Source organism: Geotrypetes seraphini, chromosome 2 (assembly GCF_902459505.1).
Source record: "Geotrypetes seraphini chromosome 2, aGeoSer1.1, whole genome shotgun sequence".
In the NCBI taxonomy this organism is placed as follows: domain Eukaryota; kingdom Metazoa; phylum Chordata; class Amphibia; order Gymnophiona; family Dermophiidae; genus Geotrypetes; species Geotrypetes seraphini.
Window position 1 is genome coordinate 315649335 of NC_047085.1, and position 25556 is coordinate 315674890.

A 25556-nucleotide genomic window follows, 5' to 3' on the forward strand; every position below is an offset into this window, starting at 1 on the left:
GCATTACATTCCAGAATAGGCTGCCAGGAATGGAAAATATTATACACTGAACTAAGGCATCATATAAATGCAGACATTCTTAAATTGCCACTGATGTCCTCCTAGACCCTGTGATGCTTTTCTTCTTTTCTTTTACTCGGATTTATTAACTGACTTTTCATTAAGAGATTCATCCAAAAAGTGGTTTGACTATTTTAACTGCCTTGGAAAGATCTAAGTCACAAGGAGCAGGCTAGGATCGAACTCACAAACCTCAGGGTGCTGAGGCAGCAAATCTACTAGGCCACGCCCTCGTTATTAATTAGTTTCCGAGTCAATAAAGAACTACGGCGTATTTCCAGGTAAGAGATAGAAAAAAATAAAATGTTTTTTGCTTTTTTGTGTTTAGTTCACCAGTTCTCACTAAATCTGGATCTCTGATTCCCCCCCCCCCGCTCCCAGACTTTTATTCTGAAAGAAATCACTTTCCTCTCTCCCCCCTCCCTTCCCTATCCTTTCACGCTTCTTTCCACTAAAAAGGAGGCTGAGTTGGGCTGCCTGACTGGGGGGGAGCAGCCGAAGCAGCGAAAGTGCACAGACGCCACAGGGCAGCGGGGGGTTAATCGTAGCCGCATGTGTGCGTTCATGCGTGCGACGCGCATCAGCAGCTCCAGGGAGCCAAACATGAGGCGCAAGTTGGCCATCTGCTTAAAGGAAGGATTGTCAAAGAAGCAAAGCGTCTTGGGCAGGAGCAACGGAGCTAGGCACGGAAGAGAATTTGCATGGGGCTCTGATTGACAAGTATTTGACACGGGGGGGGGGGGGGGGGGAGAGAGAGAGAAAGATCCGGTGGCAACTACAGAGCTTTCCGAAGAGAAAACGTGGACAACCAACCAAAGAACAAAAAACCAAACACTCATGAGACATTCAGAGCTTAGTATCCTGTCGAAAGAAGCGGATTGCAGATGAGCACCAGAACTTCGCCCCCGTTCCAAAGGGATGGTAAGAAAGCTTTGCCCTGTTTACTGGAAACGTTGCCCTCCGAGATCACGGCTTTGCTAGTAAGGACGCTTGAATTCAGCACTTTCACTGGACTAGCAGCCCCTGCCGAACTTGACTGCCTGCAGCTTAAGACTCCTTTAGCACATCCGGGAGCTCATTTTCAAATCAATTAGGCGCGCAATAGTGCCCTAGAACCCTGTGGTGCTTTGAAAATGAGCTTTTGTCGCCTAACAAGCGTACTTAATACCTTTTGGACCTCATCTTTAAAATGATTGCACTTTAACTGAACAGATAAATAAGGTTTCGTTGTTTTTGTATTTTTTTTTTCTTTCTTCTTAAAATAAGATAAAGCCGGTGACATCCGAATCGGTTCTGATAACTTGTTCCACAAACAAGGACCTGCTGTAGAAAAAGGTGCCGTTGGTCTCCTAAATCAGTCCTGGAGGACCACCAGGCCAATCGGGTTTTCAGGCTAGTCCTAATGAATATGCATGGAGCAGATTTGCATGCCTGTCACATCCATTATATGCAAATCTCTCTCATGCATATTCATTAGGGTTATCCTGAAAACCTGACTGGCTGGTGGTCCTCCAGGACAGGGTTGGGAGGGAACCACTGTCCTAAATGACCTGACTCATTCTAGCCTTTAAGAACTTATTTAAAATAGGAGACACAACGGTTAAAGGTTTGAAAATCAATGCCCTTCCCCCCTCTCTGGATGACCTTTAGCAGATGTGGAACCTTCTTGTGTTCAGGTGTGCATTGTAAGCATACAGTATGTTGTTTGCTGGGGGGGGGGGTTATTTTAAATTTTTATTACATGCTTTGTTAAAAAAAACAAACCTCCTCCAAGTGTGGTACAAAAATCAATAATTTTAAAAATTACCCTTCTCCGCCCCTTATAAACTTATCACCTGGTAATAAATATTCAAATAAAAAGCCAGGTCTTATCTATTCTCCAAAATCTCATAAGCCTCTCTTCCAAATGGATTTCCAAAGGTCAAGAATGCCATACAGCCGGAGTATGACAGGGAGGCAGAAGTCCTTTGCGAGTGCACTGGGAAGAAGTTCTGAAGGAGTTAATTGCTCATTACAGAGAGGGTGCAGTCCATCAGCTTTAGGGGGTGTAATCTCTTTGGTAGAGTTCAGAGGGTATCGTATGGAAATCTCTGTCTTGGGGCACTGTTTACGGTTGGGTTAAGTTTGCACATACCATGACTGACAGCAGTGAACCTCCCTCCTAAGCTAGGGTATTAGGTACCTATGATCTCAGTTTCTCACATTTTAGCAGGGATGGCAGACTTGCTTTCCTTTCTCTTTTCACCCTGGCATTCTATGAATGCACTCTCTTGCACTCCAAAAGGAAAGGTGATCTCAGCTGAGTAATTGGACCTGTAGACTTTTTGGTTCCCAGCCAAGTGCCTGTGATTCATAGCCATTTCCCTAAAGAATGGTTTAAGTTATGTGCTTCCAACACCACCCCTTTCCCCTCCTCCTCTCTTATTCATAATGAAATAAAAAATGAAAACAAAACTTTGGCAAGGAAAGTAAAAATGCATAATACCACAAAGTAAATTAAAGTATTCTTAATCACTGATTTCTGAGCTTTGTGGCCCTTCTACTAAGCTGCAACAAAAACTCTTAGCATTCTCTTGCTTGGCGCTTCACACACTAAAATCATTTTTACTGCAGCCATATGAGGGGGTGCTGAAAAGTTTTCAGCCCGTTCAAGAAGGGAGTGATGTGAAGCCATGAAATTTAGAAGTTATTCCACGTATTCACTCCTAAGTTCAAGACACTTGGCACATCATGTCTGAAGTTTCTGTAACCCTTCCAAAAACTACTCTGATGTCTGATCACTGAAATGCTACTCTCCTGCTGCAATTATCTCTGGAACACTCAAAAATTGTCACTCGCTAAAATTGAAAGAGGATAGATTCCGTACGAACGTAAGGAAGTTCTTCTTCACCCAGAGAGTGGTAGAAAACTGGAACGCTCTTTCGGAGTCTGTCATAGGGGAAAACACCCTCCAGGGATTCAAGACAAAGTTAGACAAGTTCCTGCTGAACCAGAATTTACGCAGGTAGGGCTAGTCTCAGGGTGCTGGTCTTTGACCAGAGAGCTGCCGTGTGAGCGTACTGCTGGTCTGACCCAGCAGTGGCAATTCTTATGTTCTTATGTTTCAAACTCTTTTTTTTTTTTTTTATTATTATTTAATATTTATTGAATTTTTCAATATAATCAAGCATAAAACTTGTACAGAAAGGAAATTCAGCATGAAATTAATACAATTGAAAACATATATAAAGAAATATCAAATATAAGCATAAATTTCTACTCAAGTCCTCAATAAGATCCAAGAGGGGAAATAGGTGAATCAAAGTAATTATATATAAACCAAGTAATAACTAGTTGAATGAGATTAAAGCACCCTTCTTAAACTAAGCACTTTCTTTCTCCAGAGATGCAGTTGAAAGAAAGGTTGTCAGTTGAGATGGCTCAAAGAAAACATATTTATGAGAATGATAATTAATAACACATTTGCATGGATGTCGCAAGTAAAAAGTTGCCCCAGAGATATAACACTAGGTTTCCTTAACAAGAATTCTCGTCTCCTTCTCTGTGTGTCCCTAGCCAAATCTGGGAACATCTGAATTTTACAACCTAAAAATTATTTTTGTTTATTTTTAAAGAAAAGTCTCAGCAACCAATTTTTATCTGGTGCGAGAGCTACTGTCAAAAGTAAAGTGGCTGGGGTCACTAATTCTCTATCAGACATTTCCAAAATATTAGATATGTTCATTAAATCAGGTCCCATTTTCTGTTGTTGTTGTTGTTGGTCTTGAGTCTTATTTGGAAGGTAATAGACCTGTGTAAATGGTGGTAACGACTCTTCAGGAAGTTCCAATACTTCCGTCATATAACGTTTCAGCATTTCCCTTGGGGCTATCATAGAAACCCTAGGGAAATTTATCAGTCTGAGGTTATTATTACGAGAAAAATTTTCCATTGCCTCCATCTTCCTTCTTAGGTTAATATTGTCTTTAATTAATGTCTCAGTAATTTGTTGGGAGACTTTTAATTCTTGACTTTAATTCTGTACTGAAGTTTTTGAGTCCTCTAATCCAGTCTTTAAGTTTTTAATCTCAGTCTCATGGTTATTAAGATTCTTTTCTAGTTGTTGTAGTTGTGGGTTAATAGATCTTGCCAAATTGGCCACAAGATCCCACAGAGAATCTAATGTAACCTCTCGGGGCTTCTCAAGTTGAAAAGTTTGTGATTTTAATTTAATTAGCTCACCCTCTGGCAACTTGTCTTCAACGGCAGTCTGTCGAATTCTCTCATCCCCCAGCGCTTCCTCCTCAGTCTCCTCGCTCAGACTCCTCTGCACCGGCAGGGAGTCCTGCAACACAGTTCCCCCGTTGTTCTCCTTAGCCTCCGGGAGGAGGTGAACTCCGACCTCAGGAAGTACCTCCTCTCGCGGGGAACTGGTTGACTGAGGGCGTGGGGGAGGTGCTCTTGCTTCGGGGCTCAACGATGTCTCCGGCCCCATGGAGAGCGACACAGACGCGCCTCCACTGTGCGTCTCCCGCGGGGAACTCCCCAAAGCCGCCAGCGTGCCCTACATTCTCCGCATCAGCTCCTCTATATTCCCGAAGACGGCCGTTCTGGAGCGCTGCGAGGCTCTAGCAGCGCTGCGTCCCCTCCTCTTCGGCATTGATCAAAACAGGTAAAAGATTTAAGAGTTTCAAACTCTTTTTAAGGGTTGGAACAGAAAATAGTCCGTTGGAGCAAGATCTGGTGAGGAGGGTGGATGGTCTATGCACTAAAACTCCAACTGCATTAAAACATCCATCATTTTGCCAGCCTTGAGAGCAGGTGCATTGTCATGCAAAAAGAGAACTCCTTTCCGCAGCTTCCCTCTCCTATCTTTCAATGCCTCCTTTAATCAACAAAGTAAGTTACAGTAATATTCTGCACTAGTCTTTAAGCCCATTACATTAACGGGTGCTAGAATAGATGTCTGTCTTTCTTTCTGTCTCTCTCTCTCTCTCCTTGGCTGCTGTCTGTCTTTCTTTCTGTGTCTCTTCTTGACCACTGTCTGTGGGTCTTTCTGTCTCTCTCTCTCCTTGGCCGCTGTCTGTCTGTCTTTCTATCTCCCTCTGTCGCTCTCTGTGTGTGTCTGTCTTTCTCTCTCTCTCCTTGGCTGCTATCTGTCTGTCTTTCTGTCTCTCCCTCGCTCCTTGGCCGCTGTCTGTCTGCCTTTCTGTCTTTCTCTCTCCTTGGCCGCTGTCTGTGTGTCTGTCTTTCCCTCCCTCCCTTTCCCGGCCTGTGCCCCGCTCCCCTTCCTTTGGCTGCCCCCCCCAGCCCACCCCACTCCCCTCTGTAGCAGCGCCACCAGTCTCCAACAAATCCTCATCCTCGACCCGCACAACGAACTGAAATTTACCCAGAGGGGAGAGTGGAGGCAAAGGAGAAGGCCATGCGACCAGGGAGCAGCATTGGTTGTGGCCTTCCCACCCCTAGCTCCTTAGCTCAGTCGCCGCCGCCTCCTCCTCTCCCCGATGTCAGCTCAGAACGTGCGCACACGCGCCGAACGCGCATGCACCGCACTCTCTAACATTTCTCTGCCGGCCACAGAGTTACGGACGCACGTAGCCATGAAGATTGAAGTGCGCATGCACGCTAAGGGTATTATTATATAGGATTGTTTGGCCCCTCGGAAGATCATTACATTACCTTCCTGATCCCAAAACACTGTGGCCATGACCTTTCCTGCTGACTTTTGGGTCTTCAATTTCCTTGGCCTTGGAGAACCTGAGTGTCACAATTGCATAGACAGTTGTTTTGTCTCAGGATCATAGTAATGTAACCATGTTTCATCAACAGTAACTAGTTGTTCCAAAAAGTTGGCACTAAATCGCTGAAAATGCTGCAAAATCAATTTGGAAGTGTCCACTCAACCTTTTTACAGCACTATGCTGTAAATAAGCATACTTTATACATAACCCCCCCACCCCCACCCCAATTTCTATAAATGAACAATAAGGTGCTCAAACGGATTGAAAAGGTGATGGCGAAATCTAGAAGGATAGCCAGTAGGAAAAAGGAGGTATTGGTGAGACCTCATTTAGAATATTGTGCAAAATTCTGGAGGCCACACCTTCAAAAAGATATAAAAAGGATGGAGTCGGTCCAGAGGAAGGCTACTAAAATGGTGTGTGGTCTTCGTCATAAGATGTTTTTATCTCTGTTCTTATCCCTATTTTATTGCTGCAACACGCTTAGCATTTTGATAAGCGTTTTATGAAATTTATAATAAACTTGGAAACTTGGAAGATCTCAATCTGTATACTTTGGAGGAAAGGCGTGAGAGGGGAGACATGATAGAGACGTTTAAATACCTACGTAATGTAAATGCACATGAGTTCAGTCTCTTTCATTTGAAAGGAAGCTCTGGAATGAGAGGGCATAGGATGAAGTTAAGAGACGATAGGCTCCGGAGTAATGTGAGGAAATACTTTTTTTACAGAAAGGGTGGAAGAGGTGGTGGAGATAGAGACTGTGTCTGAGTTCAAGAGGGCCTGGGATAGGCACATGGGATCTCTTAGCGAGAGGAAGAGATAATGTTTACTGTGGATGGGCAGACTAGATGGGCCATTTGGCTTTTATCTACCATCATGTTTCTATGTTTCTAATAATCAATTATTGGTGCTACCTGACAACAATTTGGATTGATGTGCTCATCTTGCCATGTGCTATTCTACAAAGATGCAAATGCACATTTTCAGCATGCTGATGACAACGGGGATGTGGCCACGGGACAGGCATGGGTAGATCAGGGGCATTCACTATAGATGCACATAGTATTATAGAATTCAGGGGATCTGTGCCCGACTTAGGTGCAGGGATTTATACCAGTTTTCATGCACAAAAGTTGGCCACGGAGCCTGGTACTAAGTGCTTTTCTTTAAATGGCAAATAGCTCGGAGCACTGTTTATAGAATAGCGCTTAGCTTGCCTTTTTTTCGGCTCTCAAATTTGGGCACCATTTGCGGAATTTAATCCCATATGTATTGTACAGGGAGGCACGAGCGTGATTTGCAGTAAGTGTTTGAAAGAGTATTGCAGCAGGATTGGCGTTGCTGCTGAATTTTTGTACCAGCGAGAAGTTTATTCTTTGTGTTTAAATACTTTGGGTCTCGGGCTACATTTTTGGGGAACGCTGAGGATCTTCTCTCTCTCCATGATTCATCGGCGCTTATGGAAGAATTTCTCCATAGTGTAAACCAGTGGTTCTCAACCCTGTCCTGGAGGACCCCCAGATATTATAAGACAAAGCCTTACAAGTATATCAACCCCGTGTATCAGAAGATTTATAGCAAAAAGAAAGGGGGAGAGAAAAAGAATTATTATTCAATGAACAAATAATCAATTTGAATGAAGTCAAACTAATTTTGGCCATTATGGCAACTAATAAATTGTATATATATATTATTAATTTATAATATATGTTCATACATCTACTTCAAAAAACAATATCACAGATTTCCTTATTGAGTATTAAAGTGCAATGGTGGTGGGCATATCACCAATTATTATACAGACGTCAGTCTTTGGAACCTCTTATGATGTATACCATTCCAAGTTCCTGTCTTGTATTTCATTGTAATCATCTATGTCTACCACCTCCTACCAAACTATTTGATTGTTAATTAAACTTTTGACAAACCTTATTTGAATGTGCTATTTGAATTAATTTTAATCTGTCAATTCATTTTTAAATTTTGGTCTTTTTAATTCATTTTAATACCCTGAATTTATCTTCCATTAAAACGTTATAAATCCCCAGACTACCTCCATCGCGCTAAACTTAGCTCTACAGATAATTGTCTCAAATGTGCTCAACCCAGGGCAACCTTGGGTCATCAATTTTGGGCTTGTCCCTTGATCCAGGGCTTTTGGACTCAATTGCAACAGCATATTGCCTCTATGTAGCGCCATGGTTACACTAACCGCCCTGAGATGCTCTTTACATTGGACTTTCTTCCCCGGGTGTCCCCGAAGGGCTTCCGGGGTTTTTTGACTCGGGCCCTCCTCTTGGGGAAGAAAACTATTTTACATTGCTGGATTGTATCGGACCCACCGACTTTGTCACTCTGGCGTACTCTTATGCTTCATCAAGCGTCTATGGAGCGTCTTTCCTTGACATCATTGGACACTCCTAAGGGACATTTGTATTGTTCTGTTTGGGAGCCATTTTGGCTTACACTGACTCATAAAGCTCGAAGTAACTTGTTAAACCCGTAATTCTGTTTGTTCACTGGAGGATGGATCATCTGTTCCTGTGGGATACTTGGGTGGAAGGGGGATTGGGAGGGGGGGGGAGGGAGGGTGGGTGGGGTTTGGATGTATTTCATTGCATACTGTGTTTGTACTTGTGTTTTTTGGCCTTTTTGCAAACTTAATAAACATATTCCAACATAAAACGTAATAAATATGGGAAAAATATATAAAACTCATAAGGTTTATCTTGCCTAAGAGATCTTATGTTACATTCTTATCATATCAAACTTCAAACTCTAAAGGAAAGGCAACACTTAGGGCTCCTTTTATCAAGGTGTGCTACGGGGGTTAGCGCGTCGGACATTTCATCACACGCTAACCCCCACGGCACACCAAAAAAAACTAACGCCTCGTCAATGGAGGCATTAGCGACTAGCGCGGCAGGCAGTTGAACGTGCGATATTCCGCACGTTAACTGTGTACCGCAGTTTGATAAAAGGAGCCCTTAGCTTTGGCATTGAGTGGATCCTGCCACCGTCAACGTTGACAATATGACAACTCGCGACGCCCTCTTCTTTTTTGGGCATTTCAACCCACACCGGGTCTTCCTCAGGGGATAATAAACATAAGCTGCCTCTCTAATACTTGTGATACTGAACACAATATCTGATGAGTGTACTAATAAGAAAATCTCGACTGACGAGCAAACGATATGGCTAACAAATTCAGCTGGCATAACGCTCAAAAGAATTTTTAATGAGAACAATGTTTATTAAAGTTTAATTAGCATTTTTCCCTCAAATTTACAAGTTCAATTATGAGGGGGGGAGGGTAAATTCATTGTTACATATTGTATAAGGTATTGATTATATGATAAGAGAGGTTGGGAAGGGTGGGAGATAAGAGCATATCATTTGTACCATTGATAATTATTAAGTGTTATATTTATTGTTAATTTGTTTGGATATATTGTTACACTTATTGTAAATTTGAAAATGAATAAAGAATTAAAAAAAAAAAAAAAGTTTAATTAGCAATCAAATAGTTTGGTAGGAGGTGGTGGACATAGATGATTACAATGAAATACAAGACAGGAACTTGGAATGGTATACATCATAAGAGGTTCCAAAGACTGACGTCTGTATAATTGGTGATATGCCTACCACCATTGCACTTTAATACTCAATAAGGAAATCAGTGATATTGTTTTTTGAAGTAGATGTATGAACATATATTATAAATTTATTTATATATACACAATTTATTAGTTGCCAAATTGATTGTTTGCTTATTGAATAATAATTCTTTTTCTCTCCCCCTTTCCTTTTGATCTAAATCTGGAGGACCCCCAGGCCAGTTGGGTTTTCAGGCTAGCCCTAATGAATATGCATGGAGTAGATTTGCATGCCTGGCACCTCCATTATATACAGATCTCTCTCATGCATATTCATTGGGGCTATCCTGAAACCCCGACTGGCCTGGGGGTCCTCCAGGACAGGGTTGGGAACCACTGGTGTAAACCAAGCAGATCACAATTGTGTTCAGATAACACTCATAATTTTTTTCATAATATGAAGAAACTCCTTTCTAGTTGTAGTACTTCTCAAATTGCAATCTACATAAAGATAGAGACTCATGATGCAAACATGCAACATGTTTGTGTTGTCTTTTTAGTGAAGAATGAAAGCTCTCCTGAATTACCGGTCATCTTCACCTTTTTTGTGTGTGGATTCGATACCCTATGAAGGTGGTTTCTCCTGTTTTGTTGCTTTTACAGGGAGGCATACATATGGGCAAACTGAGTGGGTGAAAAGATGCATGCCACATATAGGGAAGTCTTAAGTACCTGTATTTTATTGTAACCGTTTAGATCTGTAATAGAGAATGACACGGGGAAAAAATTTATTACCATTTGTACCCCGTCCCTGTGAGCTCGTTCCTGTCCCCGCAAGCTCAGTTCCCGTCCGTGCCCCATCCCCATGAGTTCGGTCCCCATCCCCGCTCTGTAAACTGTCAGATCCCACCCGCACAAGCCTCGAATAGTTATGATTTTATATTGAACCTATTTTATTAAAGTATAAAAAGAGCCTATTCTGTACAATTGTCATTTTATAAACACAAATATCCCCTCCACTATTGTGAAAACTGAAGAAACCAAATTACTACAGAATGCTACATAGAAAAATCAAGCTAACAGAATACTTCAGTCATATATGGCACGAATAGTGTTAGGGGAGAGCAACTAGGGCATCTGCCTCCTGGTCAGAGAGAGAGCCCTAAGCCAGCTGGAAGCTAAAGAAGCACAGCCTGGGCTTAGCGGTCCCAAGTTATGTCTAATACCAGCTCTAGCAGGATTCATATTTCAAATCTGAAATATTCTAATCACAAAATATTAAATTTATTATGTTGTCTGGTAATTTTATTTTTCAAATCACATTAGTCTCAGGCTTTAGTTTTGGGTTTCTTCTGTCTTCATCGTGGCATGGCTGACTCCTGAAGGTAAAATAGGCCCAAGAGGAGCTGGAGAGGAGATGCCGAGTCTGACATGGGCACAATTTTTTTACCACAGGAGCAAGACTTTTCACTGCTTCCACGGGGCAGTGAAAGGTCTTGTCCCCATTCCTGCGGTAAACCAGTCGCAAATGTCCCCATTACTGCAGATTTACTGCGGTCACCACGGTTAACTGTGGTAAACGGTCCCCGTGTCATTCTCTAATCTATAATATGCTTAAGCGGTATATCAAATATTAATAAAACAAACATATAGAACAATGTGTATCGGCAGAATTAGGTGCACACTCTTGTGTCAGCTCTCTGCCTAGCATAAGTGCTTGTTCCTCCCTTATAGGCATATCTTATTACTACTACTACTACTATTTATTATTTCTATAGTGCTACCAAATGCACGCAGCACTGAACATTAAACACACAAGAGACAGTCCCTGCTTTAAAGAGCTTACAATCTAATTATGACAGTACATGTCTACCCGGTTACATTCACATTATATAAAGGAAAGTAGATACCTTATGTTCCTTTTAGAGCAGTGTCTTTCAAACTTTCTGAGCCGGGGCACACTAAAGGTAGCAGCCATAGCTTGAGGTGCCCAGATGTGCGCGGACATCAGAATGGAGCCAAGGCCAGCGCGAGTAGCAAGTGGAAGATGCTGCTCCCTGTGAAGATGGTGCCTGGGGTGGTCCACCCCCCCCACCCCTTTATGCCCCTGCCTCTACTAGTAATCATTTCTATCGTATTACTAGACATACACAGAACTGTGCACATTGTTTGCAGGTACTTTCTCTGTCCCTAGTGGGCTCACAATCTTGGGGGGGGGGGGGGGGGAGGGGTTGTATCTGGGGCAATGGAGTTTTAAGTGACTTGCCCAGGGTCACAAGAAGCTGCAGCGGGAATTGATCCCAGTTCCCTAGGATCAAAGTCCGCTGTACTAACAATTAGGCTACTCCTCCACTCCGCTCCACTCTCCCGCACTGCTCCCTCGCCTTTTTCACTCCTCTGTGGCCCTGTACAGTTTATATTGGTAGATCCATGGTGGAGGAGAGAGAGGGAGAGGCACCACCAAAGTAATTTGGATGAGAGTGCTACTATCCCATGAGCCAGCCCTGGGTGTGTGCATTGATAGGAAATGGGTGGAGCTCCTTGCTACATGTGAACCTGACGGAATATTCTAAGTTAAACGCATCTCTACCACATAGAAGTGGGTGCAAAGGGGGAATTCTAGACATGGCAGCCAAAATTAAGCACCGGGAAGATCTATGCTAAACGAGTAGTGTGCACCGGGCACGCTGTACAGAACACAACTTAGCATGGATTTCACACTTAACTTGTGGGTGCAGCACTTACGCCTGCTAAAATCTGGAGTAATTGCTAGCACACAACTCATGGCAGTTGGACATGTAAATAACCCTATTCTATGACATCATGCCTAATTTCTAGGAATGACCCTCCCATGGTCCTGCTCCTTTTGAGTTGCGTGCAGGGCAGGATTAACCAATAGGCCCAGTAGGCACGTGCCTAGGGCCCGAAATGGTCAGGTGGGGCCCGATGAAGGAGGGCATCAACATTGTTTTTTCCAAACGACGATGGGCCCCTCCAGCATCGATCGGCAACATGGGCCCCCCCCAATCGCAACGCGGGCCCCCCCGATCAGCAAGGCAGTTCCCCCCATCAATGGAAAGTAAGACAAGCAAGCAACGCGGGTAAGAAAGGCAACAGGAACTGTAATTGTGCAAGTGGTGCTGCTTGCCAAAAGCTTCCCTCTGACGCAGCTTCCTGTTGCCGCCTGGGCGCATGGTGGGGTGGGGCGGGCAGGGGGCCCAGTGTACTTGCGTGCCTAGGGGCCCTCGATGAATTAATCCTGCCCTGGGTGTGTGTTATAGAATAGCGCATGTGAAAAATCCAAATGAGTGCTCGCAGCTCATTAAGTAATTAGTTTGCATGTGGACTGGGATCTGCATCCAAATTTAGACAATCTTTATAGAATCCAGGGGGATACATATCAGTCGCGCCAATACTGGAATAAGCTAATATTCTATAATGGAACCTGGGTATCTGGGCCCTGAATTTATAAAAGATGTCTAAAGTTAGGCGCCTAGATAGGCATGCCTAGCCAATCTAGGTGCCTAACTTAATTATTCAGTTAGGTTTAATTGGTACTGAAAATTGAAAGCATCATTTAAAAAAAACCCCAATTAAAAAAGTTATCTGGTAGGCACTTAACTTGGTGGATGCCTACCGCTTTGAGGTAGGCGTCAACCTCGAGGCTCCTACCAGAAAGTAGGCGTGGTTAGGGGCGGATTTTGGGCAGGGTTTAACTTGGGCGCTCTCTTGTAGGCCAAGAAAATCCTGGCCTAAATGGGAGTGCGCCTAAGATTTCAGTGCCTACCAGTGCTGAAAACTGCATAGTCACCGCTAGGTGCGATTCTATAAATGGCACCTAGCGAATGATTGATAGTTGTGTTCAGTGGCGCCTACAAGGTACATAGAATATGATGGCAGAAAAGGGCCATCGGTCCAACAAGTCTGCCCACTCGAAGAACCCTCCCCCCTAAGCACTTCCTCAAAGTGAACCCACATGTTTATGCCATTTTTTCTTAAAATTGAGCATGTTGCTGGCCACAACTACTTGAAGTGGAAGATCATTCCAACGATCAACCACTCTTTCGGTGAAGAAATACTTCCTAATGTCACCATGAAATCTCCCTCTTGGTGGATGCCCTCTTGTTGCTGTGGGTCCTGTAAGGAAAAGGATGTCTTCTTCTACCTCAATGCGGCCAGTAACATATTTGAATGTCTCTATCATGTCTCCCCTCTCTCTGCGTTCCTCGAGAGAGTATAGCTGCAACTTACCTAGAAGTTCTTCATATGGGAGATCCTTGAATCCTGAGACCATCCTAGTGGCCATTCGCTGAACCGACTCTATTCTCAGCACATCCTTTTGATAATGTTGCCTCCAAAATTGAACACAATATTCCAGATGAGGTCTCACCATTTATAGACTTGGGGGCCCTACTGCATATGCTCAGAGCACTTAAATGAAGATGCCCACTTGTAGAATTGCTCCCACTACACTTCTGAACAGATTTTCTTGTAAAGATTGATTTCCCATTAAAAGTGTTAGTCTGTTCTCATTATCTGTGCATTCCCGATGCGCAATTTTATGTATCTATAGTTAGAGCTTTTGTGACTAATATTCCCCATTCATAGGGTTACCAGATTTTCCTTTGGAAAATCCGGACCCATGGCCACGCCCCCAAGCCCACCCAGTTCTGCCAGCCCCAGCCCCTTAACCGGTTTGTGCGTTGGGACAGCATCCGCGCGCATTCACGGATGTCGTCCCGCCATTGAAAGCTTTTCAAAACCCAGATGGACCCTCTCAAAAGGAGGACATGTCCTTGGAAATACGGATGTCTGCTAACCCTACCCATTTGTATCACTGTGTTCTCATATTCGCGGACCTGCTCTAAAAGAACCAGCTTTCTTTGTTTTCATTTTCACTTCGTGTTTGGTGTTCACTTCCTATGTGTCCAGAGAGCGAATTACAAGCATCTATTGGTACTCCGAGTTCTGTGCCAAGCAGGAACCTAACCCTATTTTCTCAATAGGATCCACTGTTCATTTTCTGTGATTTTGAGGTACAACATATGCTGCTGGAACCTAACCTCTAATTTCCCACAGACTCACTGCTTTGCTATTTGCAATTTTGCGGCTCCCAATTACTACAAAATAACGAGAATGGCCTGTATAATTGTGCAGGTCCTGTATAAATGCGCTTTATGTTCTGGTCTTATGCATGCTCCTTCAGCAGACACATCTCCTGGAAGAGGTGGTGGAGATAGAGACTGTGTCTGAATCCAAGAGGGCCTGGGATAGGCACCTGGGATCTCTCGGAGAGAGAAAGAGAAATGGTTACTACGGATGAGCAGACTAGATGGGCCATTTGGCCTTTATCTGCCATCATGTTTCTATGTTTCTAAATGTAGCTTTCTTATTGTAGAGTACATGTATAAGTTATGCATTCACATCCTAAGACTGCAGCACGATTGATCCCAGCAGTCAAATCATTGTAGCACGTTGTGAAATGTCGCTCTTGGGTTGTGGAGTCTCTGTAGGATTGGCTTTAGCAAGATAAAATGGATGTAGGTTGTGATGTGTCCAATACTTTTCATTTAAGCAACAGGAAAGCAGGCTATTTTGTCTCTTAGAATAATGAGAATACTTTTACTTTTCACCGCAAAGAGCTGTTTTAAACCCTGTGCAATAATTTGGCTTCATATATACCATATCGGGAAGAAAATGAGAGGGAGATGCTCTTGATTAAACAGGATCCATGTAGACGACATTTGCAGAAATAGTTTGTCACTGTAAATTGGAAAATTGGTTTCATTTTTTATGGTGGCATGGAGAAGGGTCATTCATCTTTCTGTACAACACAGTACAGCCCTAAGGGCCAAGCTTACCAATGTACTGTATATTAATGTGAATAACATGTGTTAGTAGTCTATAGGACCCACTGAGAATGCTAAGAGATGGTATTAAATAATGCATATTACTTTCAAACAATTTTATTGGTGATCAACACACGATGAACAAGTTGCAGCTCAGCAAAATACAAATGAACATATTTAAGAAACAACAATATACAGCTCAGAAGTATGTCAAAGAAAGCAAAATTGTCACCAAGCTTTTATTGCATATAAGCCTTCGACTCACATCTTGTCAACAAATCTACCCCGACTCCGAAAACCTACATATAATTCACCCCTTTCATATCCCTGCACCCCTCCCCCTTCCATATCCACAGCGAAACCTTAGTAAGCACCGCAGAGATATCAGGGGATTGTGTTTTTTATATGACCTAGATCAGCGTTCTTCAACCACTGGTCGGTCCATGGACCAGTGCCGGTCCACAGAAATTTCCTGCCAGCACGTGCATCAGGCCCAAAACAGTGTTCTTCAACCGTCGGTCCATGGTGCGATCGATGCGGTGTTATCTTCGAGCCAGCTCCCTCTTCCTAACTGATTCAGTGCACAAAGCCACGGGCAGTGACTCCTACGCGCATCCTGCGCCTGAACCTGAACTGGAAGCCTTCTCTCTGATGTTGCAACGTCAGAGGGAAGGGTTCCAGATGAGGCATAGGACGTGCAAGGTGCAATTAGTACTATTATGGGAGCGGGGTTTGGGGTAGAGATGGGCGGGGTCTGGCCTACGACTTAGCCCAGTGTTCTTCAACCGCCGGTTCACGGACCGATGCCGGTCCACAGAATAATTCTTTTATTTCTGCCGGTCGATAGGTGTAAAAAGGTTGAAAAACATTGACCTAGATAGTCAAGAATGACACATCCCACCCATTCCCCTGACAGATCATGTTGGACATTACATTACAATAAATTACCATACATTTCTAGACCACAAAACCTTCCAGACTGATGTGGTTTACATAACCAAGAGACTGTACAACAACAGTAATTTACAAAAGAGCCATCATAATCATTAGTTCCCTAAGAATCTTACAAATAAAGTAAATTTCAGTAGCTTTCGAAAGTGCATATATGAACCTGAAGAAGCAAACAAATTACGAAGCTCAGTGTCCCAGCTAGCTGCCTGATATGCGGCCATTCGATGGAAGAATTTCTTGTAAACAGCTATGCACTAATAATGAGGTAACCCGTAAAGGGCGATCTAATTAACAAGCATAAATTGATCCAATAGGTACCCAGGTGCTTGGTCATAGAAACATGATGGCAGATAAAGGCCAAATGGCCCATCTTTAGAACAAAGTAGCCCAAATTTAAACAGTACCCTGGCCTCAAATGGAAAACAGGAGGAGAAAACACAACAATCAACATAACGCATATTAAAGCATTAAAGCACATTAGTGAACTTTGATCTCAGACTGATCCTGAAAGACACTTATATAAAGAAAGCTTCTATTACACAGAGCGTTTCTAACTGTGGGTTGGGCCCTGAATATGCTCATAAATTTGGAGTCGTGACCTCTGTGGGATCTCCAAAGGTGCATCGTTGCTGTCACAGAACTTTATTTGGCTGTGATCTTGGAGGTCACTGTCACAGAAACACTGATAAACACTGGATACACACATATGTGGTCCTTGGACTACCAAGAGAGCCAACAAATTGATTTTGGAAGAGATAGACCGGATGTCACTTGAAGCCCACATGAAGTTACGACTATCCTATTTTAGTGACACTGTTAGAAGAGAGAGATCACTGGAGAAGGACATCATGTTTGAGAAGATCGAAGGAATTAGGCGAAGAGGTTGACTTGCAACTAGGTGGCTGGACACTTTGACAACTACTATGGTGATGACGCTTGGCTGGAGGACTTCGTTAGACTAGCACTTGACCGACTTCATTGTGGATCTTCAACTCAAGTTGCTAGGACTCAAACCCATGTCGATGGCACCTAACACTCACACACTCACACACGTTTCATTAGAATATTGGTATATATACAGTATGTGTGAACATATGCCAAATATACACCTATGTGTTATTCTCTAAATATACGTGTATCATCAGTCATGTATAGTTTGAGGGTGGGAGGCAGAGAGTAGGTGGGGTGCCAAAATATTCATGTAACTTATAAAATAGTATAAGTGGGTAGGTATAGAATAGTATAAGTGATATACCACTTTTTCTGTGTGGTTACAATCAAAAGAGGTTTACATATTTTAGACAGATAATTATTTTGTACCTGGTGCAATGAAATGCTAAGTGACTGACTTGCCCAGAGTCACAAGGAGCTGCAGTGGGAATTGAACTCAGAACCTCAGGATGCTGAGACAACTGCTCTAACCACTAGGCTACTCCTATCGCTGGATCTCGGGTGTATACACTTAATACCAGCTCTATGTCTGGCAGAAGTGCTCACACTTAAGTTATGCATGAGTATTCCATCTAATAAGCTAGGTGCCTACTTTCCTTTTATTGCAGGAGTCCTCAAATCCAGCCCTCAAGATCCACAACCCAGCCAGGTTTTCAGGATTTCCACAATAAATACAAACAAGATCTATTTACATTACACTGCTTCCAATGCATGCAAGTAGATCTCGTGCATATTCATGAACCAATCAAATACATTTTTCCAAATGTTCAGTGAATAATTGGACTCTAAGAAGCTAAAAAATGGTACTTAAAACAGAAGAGCATCTAATGATAGCTAGGGCTGATTTGGGTGGCATTTCACTGCAGCCAGCAGTTGTTACTGGTGCCACAGCACCCCACATTGGGTTAGGTCAGGGGTAGGCAATTCCGGTCCTCGAGAGCCAGAGCCAGATCAGGTTTTCAGGAAAGCCACAATAAATATGCATGAGATAGATTTGCATCTTAAGGAGGCAGTGCATGCAAATCCATCTCGTATATATTTATTGTGGATATCCTGAAAACTTGACCTGGCTCCGGCTCTCGAGGACCGGAATTGCCTATCCCTGGGTTAGGTTGAACTGCTGTTTGCTAGCCCAAAGAGTTGGGTGGTTGCTCACAGTGAGCTGGAGGAGATGGAAGACTTCCCAAACTGGTTATAAAGCGTCCTCCTTCACGTTGGCAAGCTGGACCCTGAGTAGTGCAAACATATGTATGCTTGGGAACAAGCAGAAAGGAGATGGAGGAGGCTAGCAATGCACACATCCCCCCACTTTTCTACTTCTTTGCCTTAGCCTGACACCCCAGATGGGCACCCATTTTACTTACACATAGTGACGGCTCTGAGCACCCTTCCCTTCCCTATCTTCCCACCCTATATAATGTCTCCTCCCTTTCTGCTCAATTTTCCTTTTTAATTTCAAGTTTAAGCATGAGCCAGAGGTTGTGGTAAGAGCAGCTAGCGTAGCTGGTTTTAAGGAAGGTTTGGACAATTTCCTGTAGGAAAAGTCCATAGTCTGTTATTGAGCGAGACATGGGGGAAGCCTCTGCTTGCCCTGCATCAGTAGCATGGAATGTTGCTACTCCTTAGATTTTTGGCCAGGTACTAGTGACCTGGATTGGCCACCATGAGAACGGGCTACTGGGCTTGTTGGACTTATGGCCTGACCCAGTAAGGCTATTCTTATGTTCTTATGATAGCGATTAGTCTGCTGGGTGTAGGATTCAAGCTTTGCTGTAGTGTGATGGAAGTCCAGCCCTTCCAGATGGAAGAACAGCATGCAATTTACAGAAGCAGCATGTGTTCAATTACTCTAACACACGCTGTACAGAATACTTGCTTGCAACCACAAACTGCTCAAATTTTCTGAATATCCAAGATGCGTTTGCATGAGACAAATTTACAAATGGTTCTTGTTTAAAGGGAGCACTCGTGCTTTTCTGCTTAAAATTTAGAAACGGAAATTAAAATGGTTCTACTTATTTACTTCCCTGTTCAGTTATAAAAATCACATTTTGAATATAGCAATATAAAATCACTAATCCACGCTCTACAGCCTTCAAAAGAATGAAATGGTCACATATTGATGATGCAATGGATTGGGTTTATGCGACACAGACATGCCAGTTTGTGTCTGAAGCTGTAAAGCCTCAGGCAGGGCTGAGCCTGGCTAAAAGATCTCCATAGAGCACTGGATTCTTCAGGCAGTGCTGTTGACCCATGGCCTAGTCAGTTGTTAAAGGCCACTAGACACTGAGATGTTGGCTTTCCTATGAGATATTACACCAACCTCCTACCTGCTATGTGCAAAACAATGACCCATATTCCAACCTAGATGGTGTAATCTGCTCTTCTGAAATTCTCCCTCTTAAAAGAAGTTATTATACTAAACTTAGAATAAGCTCTGTTCGTTTGTTGGTTTTATAAACTGTACATTCCCTGCCTAGGCGTACCGGATCAAAATAGCCCTAACAACTCCCCCCAAAAAAACCCAACCCTGACAATATATTTCCTGACAAAAGAGCCCACCCATAATTGGCCTCTGACAAAGGGCCCACCCCTGACTGTTTTATCCATGCTGCTGCTGTGAGCTGAGGTACTTGCTCAGGGCCAGTCATAGGCAGGAGTGTGTGGCACAGTGGATGGAGCTACGGCCTCAGCACCCTGGGGTTGTGGGTTCAAACCCCGCCGCTGCTCCTTGTGACCCTGGGCAAGTCACTTAATCCTCCATAGCCCCAGGTACATTAGATAGATTGTGAGCCCGCCGGGACAGATAGGGAAAATGCTTGAGTACCTGATTGTAGAACCGCTTAGATAACCTTGATAGGCGGTATATAAAAACTAATAAACTTGAAACTTGACGGGGTGCCCTTCCCAGGTCTAGACAACATCTCTCTCCTTCCCACCCTGAATCCAGCATTTCTGCTCCCCTTCAGACTGGAGGAGGGATGAGGCAGAGACCAGTAAGGGGATGGGGGATGTAATAGGGGAAGAGAGATGCTGGACCCACAGATGGTGAAGAGGGCATTATGCCAGGGAGGTGGGCATGGGATAGAGAGGAGGAAATGCTGGATCTGGGATGTGGGAGGAAGGGAAGAGAGAAGGGAGAGACAGGGCACAGACAAGAGATGCTGGACGTGGTGTAAGAATAGAGATGGACACAGGAAAATCCCGGAAAAGGGTGGATGCTAAAAGGGCAGATGCTGGACAGGAAAGATAGGGATGCAGAGAGAAGATAGTTGGCAGACATGGAGAGAGAAGAAATGTTGAGGGCTATTTTGGTGGGGCTGGTATGTAGGGATGCCAACCAGGTGGTGGGTATGTCCTGGGTGTGCTTCTGGCAAAACATATTCTCGATTTTAGAACAGAAAACATGTATACTTTGAAAAAGTAAATGTCTGCATTTACTCCTGCTCCATGGTAGGTATTAAGACCTATAATTCTATAAATGGCACCCTACCAGCGCCTAAATTGGTTAAGCCATTTAAAAACAATTTAAATATCATTTTTTAAAAACTAGGTATCTACTAGCGCCTAGAAAAATGTGATGTTCATCACATCTGCGGAGGCACCTTAGAATGCCTAAGTCAAACTAAGCGTGGTTAATGCTGGACACAACCTTAGGCGTTCTAAGGCGCCTCCATAGACACGATTTTCATCCTAGGTAGGTCTGTAAATGTATGCCTTTAAAACCCTGGCCTGCATTTCTGGCTCCTATCTTTGACGAAAGCCATGATTCTGTAAATGGCACAGTTGTGTGATTGACATGCGATTGGCGGCTGTTTTTTTTAGACAGCTGCTGATAACGGCGCCATTTACAGAATCCAGTCCTACGTTTAAGGTAAGTGCTGATTTGGACCTACAGTTCCCACTTCCCACCATTCATTCTGGGCCCAATTGTGAGGGGTAAAAGAAGGTAAAGAGAAGAATTTTGTATACTGCCTTTTCATGATACAGTCAAAGTAGTTTACATCTTATATGCAGGAACTGGTTGAATGGAAGTAGTCAGAAGATAGTGGTCAATAGAGATTTCTCTGAGGAAAGGGAAGTTCCTCACCAGAGGTGTGCTTCAAGGTTCAGTTCTTGGGCCTGTTCTTTTTACCATTTTTTTGTTAAAAAGGGCTATCAGATAAGATTTGCCTCTTTGTAGGGATACCACGACGTCTGGATTTACCTGGACATGTCCTCGCATCCGGATGGCTTTGCAAAACCCAGCACTTTGCCTGGGTTTTGAAAAGCAGATCACATCAGGAGGGGGAATCTGCGCAGATGCAATGCGGTGATGTCACATGCGCATGTGTGTGACAACATCACATTGCATCTGTGCATGCATGGATGCCCTCCCGACCGATGAGAATAGGCAGGTGGGTCTAGGAGCAAGGCTGGGGTGCCCAAACCACGCTCACGCCTATTGAGTTAGGTGTGAGTTTTAAACATGGGCGTCCATGAAAATGTGGCTGCATCTACAAAGTGGCGTCTACGTTCTTTGGATGCCTAAGTACCAATTATCGCTTGTTAAGACCCTTAATTGGCTCATTAACTAACTTTAGGCATGACTTAGGAATCGGGGCCATTATGTTTGTTTATTTAAAATTTGATATACCGCTGTAGCACACAACTGTTCATAGCTGTGTACAATAAAAAAAAAAATGCGTCAAGCAAATAGAAAAGAACTCCATTAAATATAGAACAGACCTATATAAATTTAGAAATATAATTTTATCTTACTGTGTTTGCAGGTTAATCCTTGAATATCACCCAAGTAAAGATGAATAAATATGATCATTCTGAGGAATATCGTGCCCAAATGCTAAATAAATAAATACGTTTTCAAAAGTGTTTTAAAAGCTTTTAAATTTAATTCTAAACAAATCTGATTTGGAAGTTGGTTCCATAAATTTGGTGCTAACTAGAAAAAAGCCTTTGAACGGGTAAATTCCCATTTAGTCCTTCTGACTGATGGTAATACCAACCTGTTATCCTGTAATCAGCTCAATGTTCGTAGTGGAGAATACGGAATGATTTATGAGTAAAATCAATTCTGTCACTGACTAGTGTACATTTAAGATGGAAAGGAGAGATAGTAAAGGTCTGGTGACTCTGTAGTGGTCTAATCTATTTCACCTATACTCTATTCTAAAGGTGGAGAAATAGCCTCAGAGTTAGAGTGGCTACATTGTTATGTGCTTGAATAACAACTCACTCGTAATTTCAATCAATTTCAAGAGAAAATAAGCTAAGTACAACTATAGATGATTAATGATACATATGATAATATATAATATAATATATAATATATAATGAGAACATGAAAAAATGAAGTAATGTGATTATGTGAAATTCAACACAGCTAGCAGTACTTCTCTGTAGGAATATATACTATACTAGTGTTTAAGCCAGTTACATTAACGGGTGCTAGAATATGTCTGTCTGTCTTTCTTTCTTTCTGTCTCCCTGCCTGCTGTCTTTCTGTGTGTCTGTCTTTCATTCTCATGCTCTGCCTGCCTATCTTTCTGTCTCTCTCCATGGCCCCCTTCTGTCTCCACCCAAAGCAAACCAAGATTGCTCCCAGGCCCCCTTTCCCTGTGTAGCAGCAGCAGCATTCCCCTCCTTCCCTGTGTAGCAGCAACAGCATTTCCCCCTTTCCTTGTGCAGCAGCAGCATTCCCCCCCACTTCCCTGTGCACCCACCCTTTGCCTGCTCCCCCTGTTCCCTTCCTTTTCCCTCCTCCCATCCAGCAGCACCCCTTTCCTGCTCTCCCTGTGCATACTCCCCGCAGAAATCTACTTGCCTCAAAGAAAAGTGCTGCGCCGCGCTGTTGCTGGCCTCGGTGTCTTCTCTCCACTGTGGCCCGCCTAGCAGAAACAGGAAGTTGTCAGAGGGCGGGCCGCAGTGGAGAGAAGACGGTGAGGCCAGTGGCAGCATAACGCAGCGCTTTTCAGTTAAACGCTGTGAGCGGGTGAGCAAGCGAGAGGGAGGAGGGGGAGAAATAGATGCCGGCAGGGGCGCCTGTGCCCCCCGTTCTGAATCAGCGGCGGCAGCGGTTTCTCTGGCGGTGAGTGAGGGCGGGAGGGGGAGTCGCTGGTGTGTTCCCTGCCGCCGGGTTCTAAAATAGAATCCGGCCATGGATCAGAAAACACGGCGGCAGGAAACACAAAACCCTAAGTGCGCATACGCGCTTAGGGTTTTATTATTAGTGATTGCCTAACAGCGTGAGAACTACGACAGAAGAAAAGTTTATAAAACCCGCTTATGAGTTTATTATAAGGAACATATACATCAGCTCCATTATAAAAGATCAAGAAAGTTTGAGGAATATGAACATTAGTTTTGAGTTTGCTATAAGGAATACTGATATCAGCTCTCCTATAAACAGATCAAGAAAGTTTTTAAAGTATTTATTTAGGAGTTTTAACCTATTCCTATCGTGTGTCCCGGATGACTGGACATTCTAAAAATGACATAGACAGTGGATAAACAGTCTGTATGGACTAATAAAGAGCCAGGAACACAAAATATTTGAATTTACAGACTTATGACTTATTTACATTATGTTTACAATAGCTGTAAATGATAACGGTTTATGGGGACAGCTCAGTTTACAACCCAGGAGATGGAAAACTAGAAATAGGTAAGCCTTACTTCAGTGGTTGGAAAAGTAATGAAGAAAAGGACAGTGAACTTCCTAGAATCCAAAGGGTTACAAGATCTGAGGTAACAAAGGAAAAAAATGCCTAACAAATCTGGACAATTTCTTTGACTGGATGTCTAATGAACTGGATAGAGATCATGTGCTAGATGTAATCTACTTGAATTTCAGCAAAGCATAGAAACATAGAAACATAGAAAGATGACGGCAGAAAAGGGCTGTAGCCCATCAAGTCTGCCCACTCTACTGTCCCACCCCATTAAGTCAGAGTGCTTCTCGACCCACGTAGAGATCCCACGTGGATGTCCCATTTATTCTTAAAGTCGAGCACGCTAGTGGCCTTGATCACCTGCACCGGTAGTTTGTTCCAGTGATCCACCACCCTTTCTGTAAAGAAATACTTCCTGGTGTCACCACCAAATCTCCCTCCTCTGAGTTTGAGCAGGTGCCCCCTTGTTACTGAAGGTCCCTTAGGAAAGAATATGTCGTTTTCCACCTCGACACGACCCGTGACGTACTTAAATGTCTCAATCATGTCACCCCTCTCCCTGCGCTCCTCTAGAGAGTAGAGCTGCAACTTGCCCAGTCTTTCCTCGTATGAGAGACCCTTGAGTCCGGAGACCATCCTAGTGGCCATTCGCTGGACCGACTCAACTCGAAGTACATCTTTACGGTAATGTGGCCTCCAGAATTGCACACAGTACTCCAGATGAGGTCTCACCATGGCTCTGTACAGTGGCATTATGACTTCAGGTTTACGGCTGACGAAGCTTCTATTGATACATCCCATCATCCGCCTTGCCTTGGATGAGGCCTTCTCTACCTGTTTGGCAGCCTTCATGTCTGCACTGATGATTACTCCCAAGTCCCGTTCTTTTGAGGTCGTAGCTAGTGTTTCTCCATTCAAGGTGTATGTTCTGCATGGATTTCTGCTGCCGAGATGCATCACCTTACACTTCTTTGCGTTGAAGCCCAGCTGCCATGTCGAGGACCAGTTTTCCAACTTGATCAGATCCTGCGCCATACCATCCATGAGATCGCTTTCACCTACTATATTACACAGTTTGGTGTCGTCGGCAAACAGATTACGTCGGCAAACAGATTACGTCGGCAAACAGATTACGGTCAAGTCCTTTATGAATATGTTAAAAAGGGATGGTCCCAGGACTGAGCCCTGCGGCACTCCGCTAGTCACTTCCGATGTCTCAGAGAGGGTGCCATTGACCACCACTCTCTGAAGTCTTCCACTTAGCCAATCGTTGACCCATGCAGTTAGTTTCTCACCTAACCCCATCGATTTCATCTTGTTTAATAGTCTACGGTGTGGGACACTGTCAAAAGCTTTACTGAAATCCAAGTATACTATGTCCAGAGACTCTCCCAAGTCTAGCTTTCCTGTCACCCAATCAAAGAAGCTGATGAGATTGGACTGGCATGACCTGCCCCTAGTGAATCCATGTTGACAGGGATCCCTCAGATTCCCCTCATCCAATATCATGTCTAATTTCCCTTTAAGTAGAGTTTCCATGAGTTTACACACTATTGATGTGAGACTTACTGGTCTGTAATTCGCAGCCTCCGCTCTGCAACCCTTTTTGTGCAGAGGAACAACATTGGCAGTTTTCCAGTCCAGGGGGATCCTCCCGGAACTTAGGGAGAGATTGAAGAGCATGGCTAACGGTTCCACCAAAACATCGCATAGCTCTCTGAGCACTCTTGGGTGCAGATTGTCCGGTCC

At 43.6% G+C, this 25556-nt stretch overlaps 1 protein-coding gene across 1 annotated transcript in view; it reads left to right on the forward strand.

Annotated features, from left to right (window-relative positions):
• Positions 1–820: 820 nt before the first annotated feature.
• Positions 821–25556, forward strand: part of GASK1A (golgi associated kinase 1A) — a 90005-nt gene continuing 65269 nt past the window's right edge. Inside the window, exon 1 of the mRNA XM_033930070.1 lies at positions 821–981. Within this exon, the coding sequence (XP_033785961.1) occupies positions 979–981 (3 nt within the window). The 5' untranslated portion in view covers positions 821–978. The remainder of the gene's footprint in view (positions 982–25556) is intronic.